Source organism: Zosterops lateralis (assembly GCF_965231275.1).
Source record: "Zosterops lateralis genome assembly, chromosome: 15".
NCBI lineage: Eukaryota > Metazoa > Chordata > Aves > Passeriformes > Zosteropidae > Zosterops > Zosterops lateralis.
The window spans coordinates 9,551,953-9,565,832 of record NC_139775.1 but is presented as its reverse complement, the minus strand read 5'-3'; the positions used below and the strand labels follow the sequence as shown (position 1 = coordinate 9,565,832).

At 39.2% G+C, this 13,880-nt stretch overlaps 1 protein-coding gene across 1 annotated transcript in view; it reads right to left on the bottom strand.

Moving 5' to 3' along the window:
- Nucleotides 1-207: 207 nt before the first annotated feature.
- SHISA9 (shisa family member 9) overlaps nucleotides 208-13,880 on the bottom strand; it is a 175,847-nt gene continuing 162,174 nt past the window's right edge. The window contains exon 4 of the mRNA XM_083872929.1: nucleotides 208-2,839. Within this exon, the coding sequence (XP_083729055.1) occupies nucleotides 2,472-2,839 (368 nt within the window). The 3' untranslated portion in view covers nucleotides 208-2,471. The remainder of the gene's footprint in view (nucleotides 2,840-13,880) is intronic.

The following is a 13,880-nucleotide window of genomic DNA, read 5'->3' as shown; positions in this document are numbered from 1 at the left end:
CAAACATCACCCATCTTCTCTGTAATGCAGATAATACGCAGTTGATTTCCGAAGAACCCTTGTTCACTCTGGCAGAGGCAAACTGATATGAACATCACTGGCTGCAGTGAGATGCTCCAAAAGCTCAGTTCAGACTCAAAAGTTGGCCCAGTGATACAAGTTTAGGAATGAACCAGCAAGTTGGATTCACTTAGAATCAGTTTTATTGCCAGGTAAGAAATTCATAGTAATATAGTGAATACATATGTTTACAAATAAACATTCTTAAAAAACAAACAAACATTTTATTGTAGGAAGTATTATTGGTATCATAAACTCTGTAGTTAACAAGTATTAACACGGGTTTACTTACAGAACATACAGTTACTAAAATATTTCCACATAAAATATGCTCAAGTTACACGAAACCTGTGTGAATTAGAGTGCAGCTGTAATGTGTATCTAAAGCATATGGATTAACAGCAACATTCCATAAAGGGTCAAATTAAGTCAGCCAGTTGTGAAGGCAATAAAGATTAAAGGAATAAAAGTAAGATAGTGGAGAGTCTGGGTCGTGTGCAAAGTATTTGTCTTGTGGGCTTTGTCTACTTCTGATAGTCTTAAAACATATGATCATAAAATTTAGCAGCACACTTATGGAGAGATACCGGTGCTCTCAGGATGCAAATCAGTCTTGATATAGCTAAAAAATGGTATCTCTATTTAACCAGATTTCAAAATCTTAGCCCTTGCATCCTTGACTAAGCAGAAGCACTGACAGTCAGTTGAGTACAGTAAGAAACGCCACTTCCAATTCTTCTTACAACAGTTCTCACTCCTCCCTGACTACTCTTCCAAACCTAATCTCCTGAAGAATTGACAGCTGGTGAGAATGCAACTGTAGTAGGACAGCTAGTTGAGATTTAGCCAAGTGACTTGTGTTGGGGGAAGGGCAGGAATTTACTGAAAGACTGAATGCATTGCCTGCCATCCCATCCCAACTCTGTCTCTTTTTGTGGATGCGCTGAAGCCTTTACAGGCCCAGGACTGTGAGTTTGCTACCAGTGCCCAGTTCAAGAGTGGTTTTACTCACACAAACAAAGCATCCTGCTCATCAGAACCACAGTCAAGACCACGAGTCCAAATGTTTGTTTAGTTTAACCCCAGATCTCTGATGTTTGAGGCTGGACCAGCCTCTTCCGCCACACAGCCCACCAAGAGGGAACGCCACTAGAGAAAGCCAAACGATAGAGACAATATACCAGATAACATTTACTTGAACTACAGAGAACTACCATGGCTAAAAGCAAATACAAAATGAAAGACTAGAGGGGAAAAGTTGAAATTGGGAAAATGAAGGGGCTAACTAAATAGTCTTGACTGTGCAACCACTGCATGGAGATGTAGTCCAGTTTCCTTTTGGAACAAACAGAGGAGGCTGAACAGGGCAGAACCCTTGTCATCCTTAGCAAAACATGAGGAAATAGCTTAAAGGAACAGAGGGGTCACTTTGAAGAACAAGACTGTCATTGAACAATAGTAATACAGTAAAGGCACCACCCACGCTTAATTTCAGTCTGAAGCAGTTGAAGATAGGCAAAACATTTAGGTGAAGAAAAAATCCTGACAGTCTGCAAAGTGAGAATTGTTACCATCTGCCTGAAAACAGGAGGACTGAGAGGGAATATTCTGATGCCCTTTTTCCCCCAGCAGCTTTCTGTGTCACATGAAGCATCTCTTCTTATTTTGGAGGTTCCCATAAATTTCAAATCAAATGAAGTAAACTGAAATGAAATCTGCTGTTATCATCCTGCAGAATTCTCTACCAGCCAGAAAGGTCCCATATGCTCTTAATCATAACAGTCTTCATAAATTCCTTGTGAAAGTGTCTTTGTCTCTTATTGTATATATATTTTTTGCGTTCTCTATAGGATGGTGTGAAAGTACAATAATAGATGTTAGGGATCATACCAAGATGTTTGCTCTTGGTTTTTCACAGGTCTTGTGAGTATTAATAGGTTTTATATAAAATTCCTCTCTGAAGTAATATATTACAGTATATTGTTCTCTCTCTCTTCCTCTGTCTCAAGGCAGGAACATTGTGTAAATGTTTAAGCAGACATAAAGTTTCTCTAGATTGTGCTACTTCTCATCATGGATTTTAGTTTCAAGTAAAAAAATTTAGTCACAAGGGTTTGTGTTCCATTGTGAAATACAAATGGAGTTTATAATTCAACCTTCAGTGTGTATTGCTGAATGGTATTAACCCACTCTTCAGCCTACAGCTGGCTGGATACCAAGAGTGTCCAGGTGGAAGTTCCTTCCTTCTGTTTCCTCTTCTTTTTTTTGTTTTATTTCATATTTTTAAATTTTTTTTTGCCTTTCGGTTGAGTGTTTGTGTTGTGTATACATTTGCATGTGTTTTTTAAAGGATTTCATTAGAAAAAAGAAAAAAAAAAAAACTAAAAGAAAAAGAGAGAAAGAAAACAAACTCAAACAGTTACTTCTGTCTTGCTGTTGGTTATGAAGTATGGCTGTGGGCCCAAGTAGTGCTGGCTCCGGGTGGTCAGCGGGTCACTTAGCGTCGGGTCTCCCATGCCGTGCTTGCCCTTGTTTGTGAACGCTTGCCGCCTCAGGGACGGGTCGTTGGGATCCCAGGTTTTGTAGTGGGTGTTGTAGCCCAGGGGGTGTGTGTGTATCTTGCCCATCCTGGATTTCCCGTTCTGCCTGGTGAGCCCGCTGTCGATGGTGTAGGCCCTCTCCTCGTCCAGGCGCACCGGGTGCAGGGGCAGGCTCCCCTTGGCCGCCAGCTCCGCCAGGTGTCGGCGCTTGCTGTAGAAGTCATCGTTGACTTTGTCAGCTGTTTGGGGTCAAAAGAGGAGGGAAAAAAAGAATCAGTTGGACACAAGAAAAATGATGAACAGTTTACAGTAGGTCTTACACAGTTCCATCTGCAGACCAGGACATTTACAGGTATATCAGTAAGGGAAATCCACACCACCTCCTGGCCCTTATTTTTGCTCTGGAGCAGAGTTTTGGATGCCGTTGTGCCAGGCTTTCATACATGCAGACAAAACCCTGTTACCCTTGAAGAAAAGACTGTCCCTGCCCCAAATCACTCAGGTTGTGCTGACATTTCCATTATGAGGAGAAGTCCTATGAATCTCATCACTGTTCATGTCACATAGCACAGGAAATTCAGGAAGTCTACAGAAGTACACAGGTTTTCCTGGGAATACTGCAGCATCTTGGGTTGCATTGCTGTGTGAGAGCACATCCCTTTAAATGCAAAGTGACTCATGGGTGTTTAACCCAGCCAGCTGTAAGATCTGCTTGTATATGTTGAGGTGGACCCATTTTTGCTCAATAATGCCTCAGGGCAATATTAAGAATGGGATCTGTTCTCCTAAATGGTTGGAAGTTCACTAATGCTTTATGGGGCTGAAAATACTTTGGGTTGTTGAAGGTTGGGTATTTACCCTTTGATTTTACAGACCATGAAAATCCTAAATTCAAGGTTCTGACATCATTTTCTGGGGTCAGTACCACTAAGAAATACAGCAACAGCCCTGCCAACAAATCCTGCATTGCAGTTGTCAAATCAGGATTTTGCCCTCTGTGATTTCCTAGGCAAGTGTCTTCCAGTGCATGCTTTTGCTCAAGTTCGTTGTTATTGCTGGCATTTATTTGGCCTTGCTTGAAAGTATGAACCATGCTTAGGAAGCTAAAGGCATTTTGCAGTAACCCAGCAACTCATTTCAATTTTGAGACTGAGGTTTAAGGGAAGCTTAACTGAATTTCATTTTTAAAGATCTTTCCTTTTATGTAAAGAGTGTTTATTTTCCCCCTTCAAAAATTTAGATGTTCATTTAAGATAGCGCCAAATGCATAGATCAACTGGCACTGTGTTAATCAGCAGTTGTGTGCTCGGAATTTATATTGTGTCAGCCTGGATTTGACTTCTGCTGTGCCCTGGCTGGATCCATCCATTTTCCTTGAAGCCATGCCATGTAAGGCTTCTCTGCAGAACTCTGGTACACGTAGCTGTCTGTACAGCTCAGCTCCTCTTGCCTTCATGAGGTTTTTAATTCCCTGTACTGTTTTTTGTGTATCTTCCCCCTTTTGCTCTCGCCCAAGTATTCCTAGGAGGCTTTCATTGCTCTTTGAATTTTCTCCCTGTCTCTAGTTCTGAACTGGATCTTTATGCAAGGCAGGGAAATTCCCAGGAGCATCATATTAATCTTCAAGATCAGGCTTCAGTTGTGCATCCCCCTTGTCCTGGCCCCTTCACAGGGAGAAATATTACCAAAGGCAGCTGCTATTTATTATCTCATTACATTTTTTGTATAAATGACTGTGCAACTGGACTCTGCTCTTACACCTTAATTTTGTCATTAAAGAGGTGTTTCTTCTCCAATGGGCTGAAATTGCTCCTTTCTGTGCTGTCAAATTGGGCTTTGTGCATTTCACTTAACTCCATCTGTTTCCTTTTTCAGTCACTGAGTGAATGCTTTTCTATAGCATACAGGTGTCTTCTGCTTGAAACAAATCACAGAATGCAGATAATGGCCTGTTCTCATTTCAGCCCAGGGTGTACAGTTGCAACTGCATGATAGACCTGTCATGTGTTACAAAGAGAGTCTGTGAAGTTCTGCTTTGATTTTGGAGTGAGTTGTTTCATTTAGACAGCTCTAATCTGAATAATCAAGTTGTACCTATTTCTCCCTGAAAGAACTGTTTCCAGTTCTACATGTGGCTTGTCCTTTTAATTTGTTAATATTCTCTGAATGTCACAGAACCATTATGAATAAAAACGAGGTGGAAATGCATTTGCATTACTATTATCTCATTAATCTGTTATCAATAATTGAAAAAAATGGTTGCAGAAAAGGCACTGTGAATATTCACACAGGTCTTAATTTTTATAAATTTTTACATCAAAGACACTGCAGGCCAGCTGTTAGGGGAGTGAGTTTCCATGTCGTATGACTTAGACCTTGGCTATTTATGAAAAGTCACACTAGCTTATATAACTTAAATTCAGCACAGTTAATTATGTCCAGCTTTTAATAGATATACATTTGTATGCCTGTTTCACATTTGAATTAGTTTAATTTGCATACAAAAATTAAAAATTTAGCTAATCTAATATAAGACTAGGGTAAGTGTGTAAGTTTGTCGTTTTAATTTTATCTTACTTATGTTGCAGCAATTTGTCTTCTGTAGCCAAGATCTTTAATCAGCTGCAAGGTAAATAATGATTTCTCTTTCTAGAAATAACAGTGATGATGCAGCTATGTAAATAATGGCCAAAAATCGCAGATATTTTTATTATCTGGCTTTTCCTGCCATTTTTCTCTTTGAGGCCACAACAAGCTCAAGTTACATCCTCAATTTCTGTTAATTTTTTCTCACCTGTACTTTTTCCCACTGCAATGGTCCAGGGTCTCTGATTTTTATCAGACATTAGATATGCTAATCAGATCTCCAGTCTCATCGAGGATGTCCTACAGAAGAGTAAATTGTATTTCTGTTGCATATAAAGAAAACCTTCACTGTTGAAAGAGGGAGGAAGAAATCAGCCTCACAAGGACTGTGCCACTGACATGTCTGAAGTTGGTTTTGCTCTTGTTTGTGCCATGTTATGTCAGATTTTCAACTCTTTGGTTTTTTATAGAAAAACACACAGAAAGTGAAATTATTAATTCTGTCATTGGTTCCATTAAAATTGCTTTAACTAGTATAGTCCATAGTCCCCTTCTAGAGACTTCTCAACTGTTCTCTGGAAACTGGGCTTGAAGAGAACAAACCAGGATGTGAACTGTAAATCCTCCTCTGCAAAGTCAATCAGAAATCTGTCAAACAGCTGCCAAGTGGCTGATTCATGTTTTGTGTGGCAGTGCCAGTGTGGGAGAGCTGCTGTTTGTGTTTGTCCTGATCCAGGAACACTTTGCAGGCTTTGCCTGAGGACTCTTCCCTGTGCCTCAGAGTTCAGTGCTGGCAGTGAAAGGCAGCCCTGCACTGAGTATGTTAACTTCCCTTAATCCTGTTTTCTTCCTGCTTGCATGTGCAGGTGTGCACATAGGCACAGGTACCAAAACTGGGGGGGAGGAGATACCCTCGTAGCAAATATGAGCAAAATCAGCGGTGATAAAACTGAGTTGTTCAGTTGTTCAAGAGAGCTTTTGGCAACACAGCACCATCCTTGTTCTTTCGTGCAGGTTTCATAATAGCAGTGGGCTGTGCCTCATGAGAGTGACCTGATGCTACTACGGAGTGGAAACAGGATTTTTTACTTTTCATTTTCAAAGCAGAAAAGGTTCAGAACAGTAATATTGAGCACAGTTTTGTAACAAATGTTTTACCAAGAAAAGTATATTAATAGTATCCTGAAGCCAACTACTTTAAAAATCAACTGTGAATCTGAGGGAGTTTGTTTTTCTTCTTAAGCAGACCCTATAAATATTTTGTGGACTTTAACCATCCAAAGAGATATTTTGGAGTTAGAGGATGGATTTGTTATGTGACCTTAGGTACATGACTCAACTTCCCTCTGCCTTGGTTTCACCTGCTGTAAAATGAGCTGTTAGCACATTGGAGGAGGTAGTTGTGTTAGGAAGTTGAATTGCTATTTGGAGAGTATTCTGAGATTTTGGATGAAAGGTGCTATAGAAGTGCCTTTTGCATTGGTGTCTGTATCTTGATCAGTAAAAATATGATTTAAAGATATCACTGTTCTGTTCGAAAAAGGAGCAAAGAATTATAATTGCAACATTGCCAAATAATAATAGAAAAAGGGCTTTGATTCTGAGTATTATTGTGTTCCTTCTTCTTGGTAGCTAATTATAAAAATGTTCTCAGTTTCAATATTTCTGTAAGCCTTTTACTTCTTTAAGGTACTGCACCCATAAATTTAGTTACTGTTTTACTGTTAATATAGAAAAAAATGTTTAAATATGAATATTTTTCCCAACCTTAAGTGCGAGCCTGGCATGACATAAAAGTTTCACATCTTTCTTCATAATCCATAGCTGTGTAACAAAAGCATGGAAACCAGCTTGCCAAGCAAATACCATGGATGAAAATGTGTTTTCTTGAATATCAGTGGAAAAAATCCTTGTGGCTGCCAAAGGGCCAGAATTTTTCAGTGAGCTTATTTGAATGTAAGAGTATTTGAGAGGTGGCCTTGAAACTATGTAATGTTCTGTTCCCCAGCTTAAACAGTCTTCAACATCACTGTGTAAGCACTTGTGGCACAGAGTCATGTGGCCATGCCTTATCATTGTGAATGCTTTCTTTTTCTTGTAAAATACTGCAGGAGGTTTTAACTCTTTTCCTTACCGATAATGCTCTAATCTCTGTGGGTCCATAACATGGCTCTGAATACTCACACCCTTTCTTGCAGCTGTGGGAGAATGTAGAATCCTGAAAGACTATTCTGTCCTACAGTTTTTGTGAAAATAGGCACCTAGGAGTGGGAAGAAGCCTCTGAAGTAAGAGAAGAGAATACACAAAGGAGTGAGGCCTTATAAAAGAAACAAAACCAAAAACCCAAATCAAAACTTCTGTGTGAGCTTACAGTCACAATGAGAAGCCATAAAAATATGTAGGAACACTGTTTCTCACTAGACGTTTACAGAATTGTTGTGATCTGAATGTATTTTAAGAACTAGTTTGTGAAATGCAGAGCTTTATTTTAGCAAAAAAAGACTGTATTTCACATGAAGGGCTAGACGTTGAGAAAGCAAGGCACTGGAGAGGGCTGAGGACAGGACAGTAGTGGAATGGCTACAGTGACACACCAGATTAGAGCTGAAATGAAGTGAGGCCTGTTTGTGGGAGGTTTCTCTGTGAGCCTGTCCCCATGTAATAAACAGCAGTTTGTAACAAGGCTTTGCTTCCACAGGCACGGCTTTGCTGAGTTGATGGTGTCATTACCTCAAGCTGGGGGGAAACTTATATTTCTCTAAGTAATGGAAGTGAAAACTCAAGGAAAGACAGAAGGGTAATGAATCCTGACTCAGAGACAATATGAGAATTTTGCCCAGGGAAATACTGGGCTGCTGCCTCTGGTGGTGCTGTTGATCCTTTCTGAATGTGTGATTGCTTATGCAATTGCCTTTCCAAGCTAGCATCTAAGACAATATGTTCAAAGGCTTCCAGGACATAAACCAGCTCTGTGTGAGAGTTCTTGCAGCATTCCATCTGAAAATCAAAGAAGTATCATTTGTACACTAGCACAAGTTTATTGTTGGGTGAGGGAAAAAAAATTCACACAGACAGAGGTTGTGTTAGCTGCCCTTACGTATGAATTGGATCCAATAAATTCACAGAAAAATGTGTTCCGTACAGTCAAACAAATAACTAATGAGCTTTGTTTTAAATTAAGGAGCTCACCAGCTATCATGGACCACAGAAGAATTTGCTCTGCATAATATGAAGTGGGTTGGAAAACAGACTGCAAGGGAAATTTCAACTAGACAGGATTCTGTTGGTAAAATGGGGAATGGGCAGGATGATGTGAGAGATCTGTCTGTGGTCAAGAGAAGGCAGTGTGGTTATTTCATGGCTGGTCACTATTCTCATCTCATAGGCACTGGGGTGGCTCTATACATTTTGGGGCAATTTTCAACCATGCTGAATTTCAAGAAAGGGTAAATGCCATTTAAAATCATTTTTGCAGCTCTCCTTCTCATTCTTGTATTGAGTTTTGAAAACTCAGATTTCTGTCCTAAATATTTCTTCTAATGTTTTCTTCTAATACCATTTTGCCTTTATTCAAGACATTCTGAAAATGAAGACTATTTTATGTCTTTGGATTCTTTCCCATGGTTTTTATTTCCTACTGCTGACAGAGGTAGTGAAAAACACATAAAGCACAGAACCCCACTATGTTTTGTAGAACCTACTTTTTGTAGCTCAGTGTTATTCCTCTCCTGTCCCCCTTTACCACTTCATCTATTTACTGATTTCTTACAGTGATCTGGAGAGAGACCAAGCACGAAAAGACAAACCATATCAACCTTTTCTTCTCAGACATTGTTTGAAAAGAGCTTGTCCACCTCCAGACACAAGACTACATTTTGTTTTCCCAGTGAAATAAAATTATTTCAAGATATGAGATGTGAAAAAAAAAAAAATACTAAAAATGCAGGCCCAAACATTTCTTCTCTTATTTTGATTATTTTCATGACAGTTTACGAAAGGCTGAGGAGGCCAGAATATTTCTGAGTTTTGAGACACTTAGGAATGGTTTAGGATAGGAATGTAATTAGAATGGGTAAGTGAAGCCTCCAGTCTCAGCAATGCTCTTTAACCCCCACAGCAAAGTCTGCTGTCTGGCTGGGAACACTGAGACAGATTTTGATGAACTCCTCAGGCATCAGGCAGGATGTGTGCTTCAGAAGCAGGGTTGCCATTCCCTGGAACACAAGAGTCTGGGAGCAGCAATGCCCCTCTTCTGACAACATGCCAAAAAGCACAGCACTGCAAAGTCTGGTTTGTTCTTTCTCTTTTTCCAAATGTTTATTTACTCTGTGAGTTTGGGCAGGTTTCTCCTTGGACATGTAAAATAGATTTTCCAGCTGGGCTTTGTATACTTGCCTGCATTGATTTACATAGTATTAAATTGCAATATTTATGATTCAATTTTGCAAAGTGCTGCAGTGATATTGTGATTTGGTTTTGATCAAAGTACTCCAGACACACACACTTATTCTGCCTAACCGAGGGATCAGTGGCATGCAGATACTCGAGTCTAACCAGTATAAGAAAAACAAGACTTTTTCTGACTAACCAGAACATAGGCTCTGTTAAGCTGGAAACAAATGGTGGGTGATTCATGTTAAATTAACATTAGAATTGTAAATGTTTTCAGGAAACCTGAAATCTGCTGCATGCAGATAGACAAAGATCACACTGCTTGGTTGTATCCTCAAGTGATTTAACATTTTAAATTCAAGCACCAACGTGCTAAACTGCTGGTTCAGTGTCATACAATGGATGATAAATTTTAGAAGGAAGTAAGAGCACCAATTCTATTTTTGATCCAAGGGATGAAATTGTAAAAGAAGTCTAAGAGAATTATGTATTAAAATCTCTGACTTTTCTTTGAAAATGCAGCCAGTGGCTGTCCTATAACTGTAAATCTGTTTTTTCATTATTTTTTTCCTAAAGCCCTCTAAGCTTGTGGCTTTCATGGCATCTACAATGGCAAATAAATATGAAAAGTTCTACTGTGAAATATTTATTTCATTTTATCTCATTTAGGCATATTTATCAGGTTTTCTTACTGGAAACCTTATATATGGTATGAAAATTTGCCTTTCGAAATAGAAACTACCCAAGGAGTCAGGCTGTCATGCTTAACTTCTGAATAAAGCATGACTGCAGTATAAACTGATTTAGGAAAGGAGGGTTTGGCTTGCTTTCTAAAAATGCTGTCCAAAGCCAAAGAGGTTAACACTTAGGAGATTTGCTTAAAAGGCTTCTTCCACTTCTTCCTCCAGTAATCTTGCTTGCTTTTTCACTGGGTGGTTTTTAATGCTTCTCAGGATAAATCTGATTGTGTCAGAAGTTTTGCAACGCTTCCATACATCAACAATAATAGGAAATTGTTTGTAACCTTTTTTTGGTTGGTGAGGACCTTCCGTTTGTTTAAGGGCAGAGCTTCCTATGAATTGCAGGGGTTGCTGCCTCTGCATTTGCAGGAGCAGAGTGCAGTGCTGAGCACCCAGAGCCCTGAGCACCCAGAGCCCTGAGCACCCATTCCTGCTGCTGCAGCCAGGGTTTCTAGCAGCCTGCCCAGAGGTGCTTTCTCCTGGGGACTGCACACAGAGGAGACGTGGGGCAAGGCAGAACTGAGTTTTCACCGTGTTCTGCAGGGGGTTTAGCATCTTAAAAAGCCTGTTTTGTTTTCCTTCAGGTGTCAATTTACCTTATCTAATGTTGACTGAAAAAGCTCTGCTATTCCTGACCACATTTATTTGTAATAACTGCTCTTAGCATGAACATAATTGAATTTTCTTTTCACGCGTCGCTGTTGGCATTCTTCTGTGTGCTCAATTTTGTTTTCAATTTTAATACTTTTGATTGATACTTTTGTTTCTTTTAGTATACTGCTGGTTATAACTCTTACACCTATGTCTGAATCAGCTACAGATGAGCTGAAAATACCAGATGTGGTGATATAGGAAGCTGCATGAGAACCCAGGGAACCCAGTTCAGAGTCTGAACGTGTAATTAAAATGTGGTTTTAGTGCTGAAATAAACTTGCATTTTTATGCCTTTCAACTGCCATCATCCTAGATTTACACTATTATTTCTCAACATAAAAAGGACCTACAGGCTTTTTGAATTGTACTGGTTAAATGAAAAAAAAAGTCCCAGTGATGTAATAGCTATTTTTTGCCCAATTTATTTTTATTTGATTTGTTTCTTATCTGCTTTAATTTGAAAGGATTTTTAGTAATTGTTCTGGATTGAAGTTGATTTTTTTTTCCAAAATACTTCTGGCATAAGTTGTTTCTATTAGAAAGTTATCTTTTTCTATTCTTTTCTCCAGAGGAAAAAAAAATAAAGTAATTTCATAGCTATACTTATACATATTGAGTTCTGGATTTTTCTTCCCCTTTTCTTTGTTTCCTGTCTCCCTCTTTTTAGACTCTATGGCATTTGTATCATTAAACTCTTGAGCATGGTTGCCAGAGGTTTCCACAGCAGAGATGTGTGTCAAACTGAAAGGAACTCATGTTCCCTGGCAATTCCCAAACTTGCCCTGTCAGAAGGAAATGAATTCCTTCAGGTTTTCCTGCAGCTTGGGCCAAGTCCAAGGCAGAGCAGAAGTGGTGCCTGCTCTGAGCAGAGCCCTCACGTAAGGCAGCAGCATCAATGACTGACAGCCAGCCCAGGAAGAATTGGAAATGCAGCTCCCCTGCCATGAATAGTTAATAGTGACACACCAGACTGCAGCCACAGGGGAGTGCACAGCTCCTCTCTCCCCTTTCCCCAGGAACTGCAATCATCTCAATTGCTGGGGAAATGAGCAGCAGCAGTGCTGAGCTGCAGCTCTGCCTCCTCCCCTGTGGCAGGGCCCTGGCTGCTCTCCACAGTAACACCTTCCATAGCCTAGAAAGCTTTGCAAACCTTCCCACTACAAAAACTACCTGTTGTACTTCATATATTTTATTTAGAATGGAACCAAATGATATCTTTGTGGTGATTTTTTTTTTTTTATGCTGTAGTATCCTAACTACTACATATCAGATTTTTTTTCAGCTTCTCTTTTCCCCTTATCCTTCTTCAAATAAGCTCTTAAGGAAAGACCTTTACAGAAATTAACTGTGCCTTGCAAGTCATGTTACTTCTCTTCCTCCCTCCATGCCTCAAGCCCTTTGTTATTAAAGTATGAATGTGTAGGAATAAAGCAATGGTCTCTGTGACTTTTATGTGTGCAATTTCTTAAAAACACATTTACTGTCTTTAGAGCCCCCTTTGCAGAACCAAAATAGCAGACAGATAATTGCTGCTACTTATGAGATATTGTTAATAAGGGATTCATTCCTATCACTTGTGTTACTGTCTTTTGTGTTCATGGGTAATCCTGAAGAACATTGCATTCTGCTTTTGACATATATCCATGTACAAAGTTGAAAAGTCTTAAAACCTGACATCACACATTGAACACAGAGATGAAACTCTTCCTCCAAAAATATTGCCATACATTACCTACAAAGCTAATAGTTCAGAGGGGAAAATGGGTGAAGTATGTTAAGAGCAAGCAGTGCAATATATAGGCTCCATGGTGGGAACTGCTAAAAGCCACACTTCAGATTAAATCTGGATTTGAGTTGGGATCCCACAGTGTTGCTGTTTATCTGCAAGTGTTCACAGTTGTTTTCATATCTTTCGGATCAATCTCTACGCTTAAATAATTGATTAAAAAAATTTGCATTGAAGAATGAGAAGTATGTTTATATTGCAAAATAAAACAGTTAGAGAGAGATTTTTAGGAAGGGCTATAAGTGAAAATGCTTGGCATTAGGCTTTGTCATCGCGTGAGCTGAGCCTTGTGTTTATTGGCTCACTTTTATTGCCTGAGCATAAAGTTTCACTCGTGTCTTCACATCACTTAATGTGTAAAAAAATCTCATGCATATTTCATCAGCATTTCACAGAAATAGGTTGGAATAACCCATGCTTGATTTAGATTTACTTGTTTTCTTCCTGGGGCCGCCACTGATCTCAATGGATGGAAATAAACCTGGTTACTGTAACCTCATTACCTCTGAAGGCTCTACCTTCAAGGCCAGAAGACAAGCAAAAGCCAGCAAAACCAAAGCCCCCATTCTCTAGCAGTGAGCTGGGTTTCTGTACTCTTATTTTAGATCTCTCCATTATGCCTCATAAAAATGAGAAAATAACTTTTTGTTTCATTTGGATTCATTATCACATAATAAGGATTTTTAAAATAAATTCATTTCCAGAGAACCAACCTAATTTTCAGTGAAAGGGTATGAGTTCTTTATGGTGCATAACATTATGGAATGTGGTGTTTGTAAGTTGAACTTCTATGAATGTTTGGTGAAGATTTAGTTTTCACTATTTTAATGTGCTGATAACAAAAAAGAGAGGCTGTTTTTCTGTGGCAGGGAGCATAGGTGCAAAGACTATCAACAGCAGGACCAGAATTAGGATAAACAGATTTAAATTTGATCTTTTGGCATGAAAAATAGGTTAAGATTTAATAAATTCTTATGAATACTCTTCAGCCATTCCAAAGCCAGGGAGTGGACCAAGTTCAGAAAAACCGAATTCACTAGGTGTGACCCCAACCCACAGAAATAAAAGTTTAAAGTTTAAACCCAAACTAAATGCACCTCAAGGTCAGATTTTTTTTCTTT